The 13852-nt window shown below is 41.6% G+C and overlaps 1 protein-coding gene across 1 annotated transcript in view; it reads left to right on the forward strand.

The window, feature by feature from the left end:
- The window catches only part of arih2 (ariadne RBR E3 ubiquitin protein ligase 2), a 55695-nt gene that overhangs the window by 18536 nt on the left and 23307 nt on the right, over nucleotides 1-13852 (forward strand). The window contains exons 3-6 of the mRNA XM_033037020.1: nucleotides 9734-9801; nucleotides 10896-10959; nucleotides 11079-11226; nucleotides 12819-12940. Coding sequence (XP_032892911.1) covers nucleotides 9734-9801; nucleotides 10896-10959; nucleotides 11079-11226; nucleotides 12819-12940 — 402 coding nt within the window. The remainder of the gene's footprint in view (nucleotides 1-9733; nucleotides 9802-10895; nucleotides 10960-11078; nucleotides 11227-12818; nucleotides 12941-13852) is intronic.

A 13852-nucleotide genomic window follows, 5' to 3' on the forward strand; every position in this document is an offset into this window, starting at 1 on the left:
TTTCATCTGTGCTTGAATTGCCTCATATTGTGTTTTGAATTGAATTCTGTCTTTAATTTGTGTACTAGTTATGTCTCTACTATTTATTTCATTCCGCATACATGTTTTTCCTCTACTTGCTAAATTTTTGTAAGGTGTCCTTGAGACTCTTGAAAGGCGCCCATAAATAAAATGTATTATTATTATTATTAAGAACTAAATCTAACTCGAAGTCTACTGCCGACCATCAGGGAGAAAGTGCAGACTCCACAGGGTCATGCTCGAACCCTGGCCGCCCACACTGCAAGGTGGCGACTGTACCTGTTGCGTCAGTGTGTAGGATGCCGTCCGCTGAGTGACAGTGAATAGGGGCCGCCTTGTGCACATCCCGAGCGGTCAATAAGTGTCTCAGCAACTGAGAAGTCGCTCGCCTCCCACCTCCAAGCAATAAGCCATCCTCCGCCAGCGGGAGACCACCCCGGCCCTGCTCCGGGTGCTCCGGTTTCCTCCTAAATTCCAAGACTCTAGGTGAATTGGCCTCTGTAAATTGCCCCCAGTGTGAAGGACGCATAGGTGGGATAACATCAAGAGTCGAGAGTGTTTTATTGTCATATGTCCCAGATAGGACAATGAAATTTTTACTTGCTGCAGCACAACAAAACATGTAAACATAGTACACAACGGGAGAAAAAAAAAGTTCAGTGTGTATATATACACACATTCACATATACTCAATAAATAAACAAATATAGTGCAATAATAATAATAGTCTGTTATAGTTCAGAGCTTATTTGCTGTTGTGTTTAATAGCCTGATGGCTGTAGGGAAGAAGATGTTCCTGAACCTGGTCGTCACAGTTTACAGTACCTTCTTCCCATTGGTTACGATATATCCTTTCGATGGTGGGGAGGTCAGAGCCGGTGATGGACTGGGCAGTGGCCACAACTTTTTGCAGTCTTTTCCGCTCCTGGACGTTCAAGTTGCTGCACGAAGTCATGATGCAGCCAGTCAGTATGCTCTCTACTATGCACCTGCAGAAGTTCAAGAGAATCCTCCTTGACATACTGACTCTCCGTAATCTTCACAGGAAGTAGAGGCTGCCTTCTGATGTGCCTTCTTTATGATTGCATCAGTGTGCTGGGTCCAGGAAAGATCTTCGGAGATATGCACGCCCAGGAATTTAAAGTTTTTGACCCTCTCCACCATCGTCCCATTGATAGAAACAGGGTTATGGGTCCTCATCCTTCCCCTTCCAAAGTCCACAATCAGTTCCTTGGTTTTACTGGTGTTGAGAGCCAGGTGAAACTATTGTGCAGGTGATTGATGGTTGGTGTGGACTTGGTGGGCCGAAGTGCCCATTTCCACGCTGTATCTCTAAAGTAAACTAAAACTAAAACTAGTGGTCTAGTTGACCATTTGCATTCTAGATTGTTTGCTGTTCTGGCACCTTAACTTGCTGTGATTCATGTGCAAGGGCGTGCAGTCCTATCTGAATACCACCACTGTTTGATTTGTCACTCTTTATGAAGTACTTGGCCTTTCTGTTGTATTCTGTAAAGTGATGCACTCACATTTTCCTACACTGCACCGATCAGGAATGTCTACACCCGTTCACGTGACCTGTCTATATTATTGAAACCCCCCCCGCCCTCCACTCACTCACCCAGCTTTGCAGCATCAGCAACTTTTGAGTGCACTTTGCCCATTCGAGTAATTTGCTATAAACTATGAGCAACGGGGGCCCCAGTGCTCCACCAGCCCAGCACAGTGGAAAATGACGTGTGCCTTACTGTGCTCCATCTGTTAACCAATCATCATTCCGCTTTGAAATATTTATTTAACTAGATGTTTAGGTAATACTTTATCAAAGAGTTTTTGCAAGTCCAAATGCTCCTCATGAACTGGTATGCCCTCATGTATTCTGCTGCTGAATTCGTAAATTTCACCAGATTTGTTAAATATTATTTTTCTTTCATAAATCCAAGAGTGAGAAGCAGAAGCATTGTCAACACAAATTAGAGTTGGGTCTAAAGTGTAAATGTAAGTGTAGATTTTCACAGTGAGCAATTTTTTCAGCCTGTTTCAGCTAAGTGATAATTGTTAAACTTGCTAGAGAGTTGAGGGATATTTCATCACACTCTTGTGCTTTTTAATAGCTTTCATGGGTCGGGCGATGAGTCACTTACCACAGGATACCCAATACTCTATCTGCTGCCGTAACGACAGGATTTTCTGATTAATGACGTTGGAAGTATGTTTAGTTTGTTGGAGCCTGGCGTCTGTGGTGCATATTATGCTGGCCACATCATTCCAAGCCTCAACTGAGTTCAGAATTAACCATGTTGGTGGGCTTGGAGTGACAAGTAGGCTGGACCATGTATTTGCCTTCCCATTTCCCATACAAGTGTCTGCAGCTGTCTCTATTGTTGCAGTGAGGCTCAACTTGAGCTTGTGGAGCTATTGTGTTATGTTGTCTGGACACATCAAAGCCTTCTGGAGTTTGGGTAATTCTCCAACTTGAGGTAAATTTTTCACTGTTTGAGCCTGTTTCAGGACTGGCTGTTCCTGCCAGTTGTCCATCTTGATTTTTGGCCTAGCTTTCCACTTGTATAGTCTGGTGCCCTGTCCATGCTCTCCAGAGAAGCTGCCTGGTCCATTTATTTACTCTAGCACTTTGTCTTTTTTGTAAGCCAGCATCTGCAGTTCCTTGAATCTCCTAACAACTTTAGTTTTTGTTACTTTGTCAAGTCAAATGTTGTAATTTGTTTCATGCAATTGAACTGTTCTGATCATGGTTATTATGAAGTGATCATGGCAAACAGACTGAGCATTTGTAAAATTTGTAAACAGACTGAGCTGTAAATACGTTGCCTATTTCCTTCGCTCCATAGATGCTGCTGCACCCGCTGAGTTTCTCCAGCATTTTTGTGTACCTTCGATTTTCCAGCATCTGCAGTTCCTTCTTGAGCATTTGTCGGTCCCTTTTTAAAAATATAAGTGCTGGCGAATTTTGTAGTTTGTATCCGAGGACATTGCAGGAAACTAGAGAGGAAATTGCGGGAGCCCTGGTTGAAATTTACGAGTCATCCTTAAATACAAGAGAGGTGCTAGTAGGCTGGAGGGTGACTAATGTGCCTCTTTTCAAGAAGGGCTGCAGGGAAAATGCTAGGAACTATAGGCCGGTGAGCTTAACATCTGTAGTTGGTAAGTTACTGGAAAGTATTCTGAGGAATAGGTTATACAGGTATTTGGATGGGCAAGGGCTGATTAGGGATATTCAGCATTGTTTTATACGTGGGAGGTCATGTCGCACAAATCTGATTGATTTTTTTTGAAGACGTGACCAAAAAGGTTGATGAGGGCAGAGCTGTAGATGTGTCCATTAAGGAGTAAACAAGGTTCCGCATGGCAGGCTGCTCTGGAAGGTTGGATCGCAATGGATCGAAGGAGAGATAGCTGAATGGATTCCAAATTGGCTCGATGGAAGGAAGCAAAGTATTATTGTGGAAGGTTGCTTCTAGGACTGGAGTGCCTCAGGATTTTGTGCTGGGACCGTTGCTGTTTGTCATCTACATCAATCATTTGGATGAGAACATACAGGGCAAGATTAGCAAGTTTGCTGATGATACAAAAGTTAATGGTTTTGTAGATAGTTAAGATGGTTGTGAAAGATCGCAGCGGGATCTGGATCGATTGGCCAAGTGGACAGAGGAATGGTTGATGGAATTTAATACAGAAAAGTGTGAGGTGTTGCATTTTGGGACCTCGAAGAAGGGCAGGACCTACACAGTAAATGGTAGGTCTCTGAGCAGTGGTGTAGAGCAGAGGGATTTAGGAGTACAGATGCACGGTTCCTTGAAGGTTGAGTCACAGGGAGATAAGGTGGTCAAAAAGGTATTGAGTATAGAAGTTGGGAGGTCATGTTGTATAAGATGTTGGTGAGACCGCATTTAGAATATTGTGTTCAGTTCTGAGCATCATGTTACAGGAAAGATATTGTCAAGCTTGAAAGGGTTCAGAAAAGATTTCCGAGGATGTTGCCAGGACTAGAGGGTGTGAGCTATAGGGAGAGGTTGAGTAGACTACACACACACAGAGTTTGACTGGAGAAGAAGCAGGGAAGAGTTACCGTGAGGGGGATTGTCCCCCACCTCTCAAAACATGGGGGGAGCACCCCCCCCCCCCCCATCCCCCTGGGGATTTCCACCCATGAAATACAGCAGCAAGAGTGCAAACTTTCTTGTTTAACTTTGAACTCGGGTCAGAGATTTGGTAGATTTGAGGAACAATGTTTATGCACAGACCAAAAATAATGGCCTGTGTCTTGCAAATATTCAATTGGGGAAGTTTTTGATTCTTCAATACCACCATGTAACATTTAAAGCAAGTGTTGGTGTGATAGCCAGTACGCTGTCACATTCCATGTTGGAGCTATAGACCCATAGAGTCATACAGTGTCGAAACATGCCCTTCGACCCAACTTGCCCACACTGGCCAACATGTCCTTAATTTGCCTACTCTGGGCAAGAGACCCAATCTATTCCTCTCATGATTTAATGCAACTCTATAAGATCGCCCCTCATCCTCCTGCACTCCAAGGAATAGGGTCCCAGCCTACTCAACCTCTCCCTATAGCTCACACCCTCGAGTCCTGGCAACATCCTTGCAAATCTTCTCTGTACCCTTTCCAGCTTGACAACATCTTTCCTACAACATGGTGCCCAGAACTGAACACGATACTCTAAATGCGGCCTCACCAACGTCTTGTTTAACTGCAACATGACCTCACAACTTCTATACTCAACACTCTGATGAAGGCCAATGTGCCAAAAGCCTTTACCATCCTATTTACCTGCGACTCCACCTTCAAGGAATGATGTACCTGCACTCCTAGATCCCTCCGCTCGAACACTCCCCAGAGCCCTACCATTCACTGTGCAGGTCCTCGCGTATTACTGAATAGTGCTCACGTATTACTGAATGGAAGCACATCATTGAATGAAAGAGAAGTTGAGGTAAGATTACTGGTGAACTTCACACCTTCGCATTGGAGTAAAAGTAAGTGCAGAATTTAAAATGTTTAAGGGAGAAAAACTGATGAACTCTTCTTGGTTAGCATTTGTTTCTGTATTAACATTTATCATTAACATTATTATCAAGCAAACTCACACACATCTGAGGGCAGATTGGCTCCCTAAGCCACTGCCTCGTTTGATAAATGTGTTATGCAGAATGACACTGGGACATAGAGTGTGGAAATTCTTGTGTCGCCATTTACTGAATTTGCTCAGCTTAGCAGAAAGAGCAACCATTATTCACTCTGTTTGGCAGGCAAAGCTCTCAGTTGCTATTTAGTGGAATCGTGTTGTATGTTGAATTGAGAGCAGGAAACTTCGAACATAGAAATGTTTAGCACAGGAACAGACCCTACAGCCCATAATGTCCCTGCCGAACCTGATGCCTATATAAACTAATCTCCTGTGCTTGTGCATAAACTAATCTCCTCTGCTTGTGCATGATGCTTATCCTTCCATTCCCTGCAAATCCACGTATCTAAAAACCACTTGGATGTAAAGCCATCTAGCTACTAAGTTAAATTAACATAAATGATCCCATAATATTGCTTGAATCAGCTAACATTTAACCCATAGCCTACATCGCAAGTGTAAAGAGATTTTCTTGTTTCCTGTGAGACCTAACTATGTATAGTGAGTGCAGTTGGATTGACAGCGTAGGGAGTTTTGATGACCGGCATAAATGCATTTTGGGGAAACCTGGATTAACATTGGAAGGTGAAAGGATTAGAAGGAAATGTTGATACTGTTAGGTGAAGAAAGGTGACATACCTTTCTGTGAAGTGTAGATACTATTCTCGCTTATGAGCTTGAATTGCTGGCTTCAGTATTGTAAACACTACAAAGGTGTGAAAGGAATAAAATGGTATGATGTGAGTAGTGTTTTATAAATCCTTATTTCTGTGCTCCTTCATTTGTGTTTTCTTGCTCTCATGTTATCTTAAAAAAATAGGCAACAGACCAAGACAAATATGCAGAAACAAATCAGAAATAAATGTGAAATAGCTGGAGGCACAGTTGGGCAGCATAAGTGGAGTGATAACCAGTTAACCAGTTAAATTTGAATGTTGATGAAGGGCAGAGTAACTCAGTGGGTCATGCAGCATCTCTGGAGAACATGGATCGGTGACATTTCATGTCAGGTCGTCCAGCATTTTGCATCTTTCCTCCTGCTTGCTGTTCATTGTTGCAAAAATAGATCCATTGCTCAAACCGGCTGCCCTCAGAGTTATGAGGTGGCATTACAGAAAACAATGCAATTCAAATAATCATAAATCGAGGAAAAATGGTGGATGTGGACTGCACATCTTTCACCTACTTTGGGAGATTGCTTAACATGCTGTTTTTTGGGGGGGCATAATAATTGTTCTGGTTTTACGTGAATTACACAGTTTGGTACTGTCTCTTTGTCCCCATGGTACGTTTTCTGAATTTGATAGTCAAAGATCTTGTCCATTGCCTGTTGAATGGTCTGAAACAGCAGTGAAATTTCAGATGGGATTTACTTTGCAAGCAGAAGTAATTGGTTTCTATTTTCATTAATTTTGCAATAGTCCTATCTTTTACTCTGTAGAAGATAAATTAAACCAGTAGATTAGTTAGAATCAGCAGCTCCAAACTTATATACTGTACTATGTCGAAAACGGCACTCATTCTTTTTAATTACATAAAAAACTGAACCTCATGTGTAGCTTTTGTTTGTGTTTACTTTTAAAGTCCAAACAACTTTTCTGCAAGCTTCATCTATTGTATAGTGCACGGCCCTTGAACACAATGAGTTCCTGCACATTCTCCATTTCTCTCTTTTAAGTTCAGCAGCTGCTTGGAAAGGTACCTTCAGGCTTAGTTTCACTTTTCTACACAGTGTTGCTTCTTTTCTTCATAATTCCATTACAAACGATGTTTGATGTTTCATGTTTTACTCCTGATGTTGTTTTAAAGAATAAAACATGTTGCCATTTTTTTGCATACATAGTACCAGCTTCAATCGTGCTACAGATTGTTGATCAATACTTCGGGGAATATATCGCCCTTGCATTTTTTCCAAATCAAACCACCTTACTGCAAGGCAAATACTCTGAGTCACATAGTGCAAAAACGGCCCCTACTCACAACTTGGCCACGCCGTCACAGATGTCCCATTTACACAAGTCCCATTCGCCTGCATCTGGCCCATATTCCTCTAAACCTTTCTTAACCATGTACTGCTAAGCATGGAGCCCATCCAGTAAATTAAAAATAATTGAATGACTTTTTCTTTACACCAGCCTGAATAATTCTGTTTGGACTTGCATTTTGTAGAGACGATTATTAATTGGCAATCAGATCCAAGTGTCTTTTAAATGACATTGTACATGCTTCAACTACTTCCCCAGGCAGATTGTTCCATATACCCTCCATCCTCTGAGTGAAATAGTTGCCCTTCAGGTTCCTATTAAATCTTTCCCCTCTCACTTGAACTAATGTCCTCTGGTTCTTCATTCCCCATACTCTGGGTAAAACAACTCTGTGCATTCACCCTGTCTATTCCCCTCATGATGCTATACACTTCTCTTGTGGGTTATCATGGCATTTGAATGTCAAATTATTTTAAGTAAATGAGCTGGCAATCTGATGCTGAACATGTGGCTCATCCAGTAAATTAAAAACCATTTGAATGACCTTTTCTTTGCACCAATAATTCTGTTTGGACTTGGATTCTGTAGAGACAATTATTAATTGGCATTCAGATCCTTTCAGCATCCATTAAAACCAATTCATAAATGTGGATATGCTTGGAAATCTTCAAAAGAGTGACACAGTGGAGCAGCAATTGTTGCTACCAGTGCTGTCTGTGGAATGTGCACGTTCTCCATGTGACTGCATGGGATTCCTCCGGGTACTCCGGTTTTATTCCACATCTTAAAGATTTGCAAGTTTGTAAGCTAAGTGGCTTCTGTAAATTGCCCTTAGTGTTTGGAATGGGAAACTGGAATAATATCGATAGTGTAGGGGTGATTGTTGGTTGGCACGGACACAATGTGCTGAAGGGCCTGTTTCCACGCTGTATCTCTAAACGAAAGAAAATTGAGGTAACTGTGTAGTTTCATTTAGGAAGACATTCCACCGTCCTAAAATCAGATTATCTAACTACTGCTTTACTATATGTGAGAAATTTGTCAGAGGCCTTAACTACATTACAACAATGATTGTGATTGAAACATTTTGGATAGGAAAGAAGGATGTGGGCCAAATGCAAGTAAATAAAACCTGCTAAGCATCGACAAGTTGGGCCAGAAGGTTTGTTTCCGTGCTCTATGACTAAAATGTACTTCAGTATTTCCCTTGATCTGCAAAGAACTGGAAAAGAACTAAATAAACACAAATGTTTTCTTGCAATTGGGATTATGATAACTCTGGTAGTATTATTTGGATATAGTGTTTAATGAAGAATGTTCAAATACGGTGGCAAGTTGGTCCTTTCACCTTGTTTCCTATTTTCTCTAGAAACTAAAAGTCTTCGGTTTGTGCCCACATTGTGTCTGTGTTAATGGTTAATTCCTATCTTCTTCTAAATGCTAGGCCACAGCCTTCCCATTTTCACACATCCTACTCACATTTTCCCTGTGGTGGCAATAAACATCTTCCCGTCGCATTTCCACCTATAGTTATTAATCGTTGAAATTTTGAAAACAGCCCAAAAACTCAACCATTTTGGAGAAAAAAAATCCAAATGACGTCACAATGCCCTCGCATGGTAGAACAGCCCACTTCGAGAGGGAGGGGCACTCCAGCACTCCGGCAAATCTGAATGACGTCACAATACACTCGCAAGGCAGATGACACACGGAGTTGCTCAAGCCTTCTGTAGTACCACACACGCAACATGTACAGTCTTACCTGGTAAAAAGGGCCAACATCACTGCTGCTCACTGACAGAGAGAAGATACAAATGTTTTTCATGACAGATTTGCGAAAGAGCAGCATGCCGGCGGATTGAGGGCAAGTCCCGGCCCACGACCGCCTGGGGCTGGAGGGTGACCGAGCACTCTGAACCCGAGCACCAAGGGACACTCAGACACCCGGTGTAAGCGGCGGAAGGAGCAGATCCCTTGAGACAGTCCCCTCTCTCCCCCCGGGGTCATCGCTGTCCGGGCACACGGGGACACAGAACCCGGCAACGTCCCCGTCAGCTGCAGCAGAATTGGGACAGTCTGGTCCCTCCGCCCACCCAGAGTCACTGACGGTTCTGCACTGGCACCGGACCCCAAACCCCACACCGGGGGGATTCACCACGACCCCCAGACCCAGACCCCCATACCAGGGTGATTCACCCCCTGACCCCCACACGGGTGAATCACCAGCCTCCGGACCCTGACCCACACACGGGGTGATTCACCCCCCCCCCGACCCCCGCATTATTTCACTGTGCTGAGGATTGGGGGGTGGGGAGGAGAGAGAAAGTGGTGGAATATTGCGTTGGGGGGAACGGGTTGCATTGGGGGAACAGGTGAGTAATGCAATATTGCGTTGGGGGTGCAGACCCAATGGATCTGCACTTGGTCTAGTAATCATAAAAATCTGGAGGTTTGCTTTGAAACTTAATTGAATTGATAGACTTGATATGTTTTCAGTTAATCACCAGCTAGTCCATTTACATTTACTCAGTTATTTAGTTATTCACTTCTGTTTCTTTTTAGGTAGAACCATCTGTAGCCAAGCTTATTTTAGTTAACTTCCATTGGAAGTCCTCTGATATTTCAGAAAGGTAAGAAAGACCTTTTCTCTGATATTTTTTACCTATTTGAGTGATTTGAATGATAACCTGATTCTTCTTTTGCCTTTTATTTAATATTGTTTGCTAAAAATATTTAATGTTGACTACTCTGACTTGTTCACAATCGGTTCACATTCTCATCTCAGAAAGAACTCTTAATGCGAGTTAATATTAAGGAATAGCTCATGATGATTATGTTCGACAGTGTTAAATTTACTTTGCAGGTGACTCTTTGTCGTAAATGACGAAACCCCTCTCTTTTATAGACTATTTTGGTGCATGCTGTTTCTTGTTAGAATGAATATCTCCAACCGTTCAAGAGTTTATAAGTTGGGAAAAACAGTAGGAATGATGAAGGTACATTAACGGAGGATAAAACCTATTGGGGGAATTGAATATTAATGGAGAGGTACATTGCAGACAAAACGTTGTGGAGGAATTTCTTTAGCCAGTGGATGGTGAATCTGTGGAATGCATTGCCACAGATGGCTGTGAAGGCCATTGGGTGTTTTAAAACAGAGGTTGATAGGTTCTTGATTAGTAAGGTTACGGTGAGAAGGCAGGGGAATAGGGTTGAGAAGGAAAAATAGATCAACCATGATTGAATGGCGGAGTATTCAATTAGGCTGAATAGCCTAATTCTGCTCCTATGTCTTATGGTCTTATCTGTCCATTCACTCCACAGCTGCACCCTGACCCGCTTAGTATGTCCAACACTTTGTGTTGTGCTTGTATATTATTGTAGATCAAAATCATGTAATAAATATTTTGGCACAGTGTTATCCTTAATGCATCACTTGCATTATATTCAATTTTCGTTCTGGAAACATGCGTTACAGTAGAATTATCTGTCTCTCGGGTGATCTATGCGGATGTTTTTCCTACGCAGGGTTCCTCTCACCCCACTTCATGTCATGCTATAAATGTAATCCTTTCTCTCTTATGTATATCTTCCGGTTCTACAACATATCAATACTCTTTACTTTAACTTCAGATTCCAACTCCCCTTTAAAGAATTTATAGAGCAGATGTAAGATAGGCTGAGATGTCATTTGAGTTTCATCCTCATTCTTTTGTTCTTTCAGGCATAAATCTAACCCAACTCAGCTTCTGGTGGAAGCCAGGGTTCAGCCAAAAATAATAAAAAATGTAAGTGCATGTAGCCTAGCTTTGAATTGTATTGCTATCTTTGCATTGCTTTGAATTGTTATGAGAAATCAAGGTGAAGGTCTGAGCCCAACTCAGCTTGTGTGTCTGATTTGTTTCAGATGTTTATTCATTCTTCTCATCCCTGCGGCGTGTGCCTGCAGAATGTCCGGAAGGAGAACTTAATGTCCTTACCCTGCCTTCATACGTTCTGCCGCAGTTGCTGGGAACAGCACAGTACTGTGCTGGTGAAAGATGGCATTGGAGTAGGTGAGTTAAGAATTGATCTGTTTGCCTAGAGAGAGAGGCTTGGCAGTGATTCTTCCTGAAGCTGGCCAGCAAATTTCAGATGTTGCAAGCGTTCTTCTATCTGTAGCTCAAATGGGTTGCTGTGCAGGATGCAGTTTCAAATTTAGCAGGACCCTGTGCCTTTGGAAACTTCTACACAGCCACTTCTACACAGCCAGCTGGTTAAGGCATTTGTTTTGACACCACAGTGGCAAGGCTTGATTTATAACTGAGATTCTCCAAATAGCTGAACTTACTTTCAGGCATGAGATATTAAATGGAAACAAGACTCCTTTTGCTTTAGAAAGACTCGGTCATTTTGCGCTTTGTTCATCAGTTACTTCTGGTTTCTGTCAGTATTTTTAGAGTTCCTGCTGCTCATTTTGGCCTTTAACTTAGTTTGAGGTTAAAGTGTTTTCTTTAAATTCAATCCTCAATTGGGACCACATAATGTTTTAAATCAATTCACCTACAGATGGCATAGCAGTGGAGTTGCTGCCTCATGGTGCCAGAGACCTGGGTATATAGTGCCCATAATGTTTGGGACAAAGACCCGTCATTTATTTATTTGCCTCTGTATTCTACACTTTGAGATTTATAATTGAAAAAAAATCACATGTGGTTAAAAGTGGTACAAATCTCAAATTGTGGAGTACAGGCAAATAAATAAATGATGGTTCTTTGTCCCAAACATTATGGAGGGCACTGTATATCTAAATATATATCTAAATGAAGATGCAAATCACCCCTCCCACAACAGTTCCTTGCCCAAAATTATAGTTCAGTTTATTACCAACGGTCTGCAAATTATGGTTGGGTAAATGTACATTGCATTGTTTCTTTGATTTAATTTGGTTTTCTTTCTTGTGTTTGTTATATATTATATGCTTGATTTGAATCTTTGACCATAAAACATTCAAGTATAAGGTAAAAGTATTACTGTTTTAAAACTAAAGTTTAATTTGAAAAGGCACAGCTAATGAGCACCTTTAAAATGCATTCAGACCAAATCTTGTTCACAGCATTCTGAAAGATTAGCTCCTTCATATGGGGTATGGAAGATGAGTATGAGAGTTAAGGGCCTGTCCCACTATGGCGACCAAATTTGCGAGTTTAGAAGAGTTTGCGCTCGCCACATACTTGCAGCATGGTCGACACGTGGTCCTTGGAGGTCACTGTAAATCTCCTTCATGCTCGAGAGAATTCCCGCAGACTTGCAGCCACAGTTTGGTCAAGGACATTTTTTTCAATATGCAGAATATTGAGTTTACAGTTTTTCAAGCAGGGAGTACCAGTGATACAAATTCTGTGGTTCCTGAATTTATTACAACACAGGATGAGACCTTTGCTTGTTGAGTGCCATCTGCAGAATGTACTGCCGTGTAATTACACCCAGTTCCAATGTGGTCTATCTGCAAAAAATGTTGTACGTATGTAGAGCCATGCAACTGGCTGGGATCTGAAAGATTACAAAAATTAAGACCCTTTCATTGGAAAAATGGATCCTCCGTTAAACTGTTAACAGGTTTCTTTAAGTGTTTCTTTACGAGAAACTAGCCCTTTTGTCTCATTAGGCATATCCTGTATGGCGCAAGACTGCTTGCTTCGAACGCCTGAAGACTTTACTTTTACTTTGATCTCTAATGAAGAACTCAAAGAAAAATACAGGCGCTACCTCTTCAGAGATTATGTGGAGGTAGGTGGTGAATCATTTTTATATGGAGGGGGTTGTTGAGTTGTTAAAAACTGAACAAGTAAAGAACTTGTTAGACCTCTGCCAGCATTTAACAGGAAGAAATAACTTTCTGATTAAAGTTAATGATAAAACATAAAATCCAAGACAAAGATAAACTGGATATACAGAAACTAAAATTGGTATACTTTGGTTGTGTTTGTATTCATGCTACGGTATATTTAATGTATATTAAAACTTCTGTTTTTTGAGCAAAGTGCGGGATAAGATTAATGTTAGACCTCCAATTGTTGCCCATTGACCAACCTGGAAAGCGAGTGTAGATATCGGGAAAGGAGTAAACTGAACCTGAAGGGGTGCTGTCCACCATAAATAGAAGTCCATTGTCACAATTGCAAGCTAGGAGACAAAGGTACAGACAAAGGCAAAGTGATAAGAAATGATCTCTGGAGAGACAAGGAACTGCAGAAGCTGGAACCTTGAGCAAAGCACAAAGTGCTGGAGTAACTCAGCAGATTAGGCGGCACCTGTGGAGGGAATGGATAAACCACATTTTGGATTGGGACCCTTCTTCAGACTTGGATTAAGAGAGGACAGTTGTACCGACAGCACTTCCAGAACACTTACATTTATTGCTTATGTCTTTCCTTTTTCAAGAAAACAAATTTTCCATTTTTGTTGTCCAAATACAAGAAGCACTGAAACATAACCTAAATTTTATTTGGTAATTCAAATTATTTAAGGCATCTCAACATTGTTAAGAATCACTTGAATCACATACAATGGCACTGGAAACATGATGACTTGTATATTGCCTCAGTTTAATGTACTATTCCTGCACTCGTGTACTTGAGCATGATTGTGCCCAAACCAACATCTGCAGTTCTTTGTTTCTACACTCTGATCATGCCTATG

Source organism: Amblyraja radiata, chromosome 18 (genome assembly GCF_010909765.2).
Source record: "Amblyraja radiata isolate CabotCenter1 chromosome 18, sAmbRad1.1.pri, whole genome shotgun sequence".
Taxonomy (NCBI): domain Eukaryota; kingdom Metazoa; phylum Chordata; class Chondrichthyes; order Rajiformes; family Rajidae; genus Amblyraja; species Amblyraja radiata.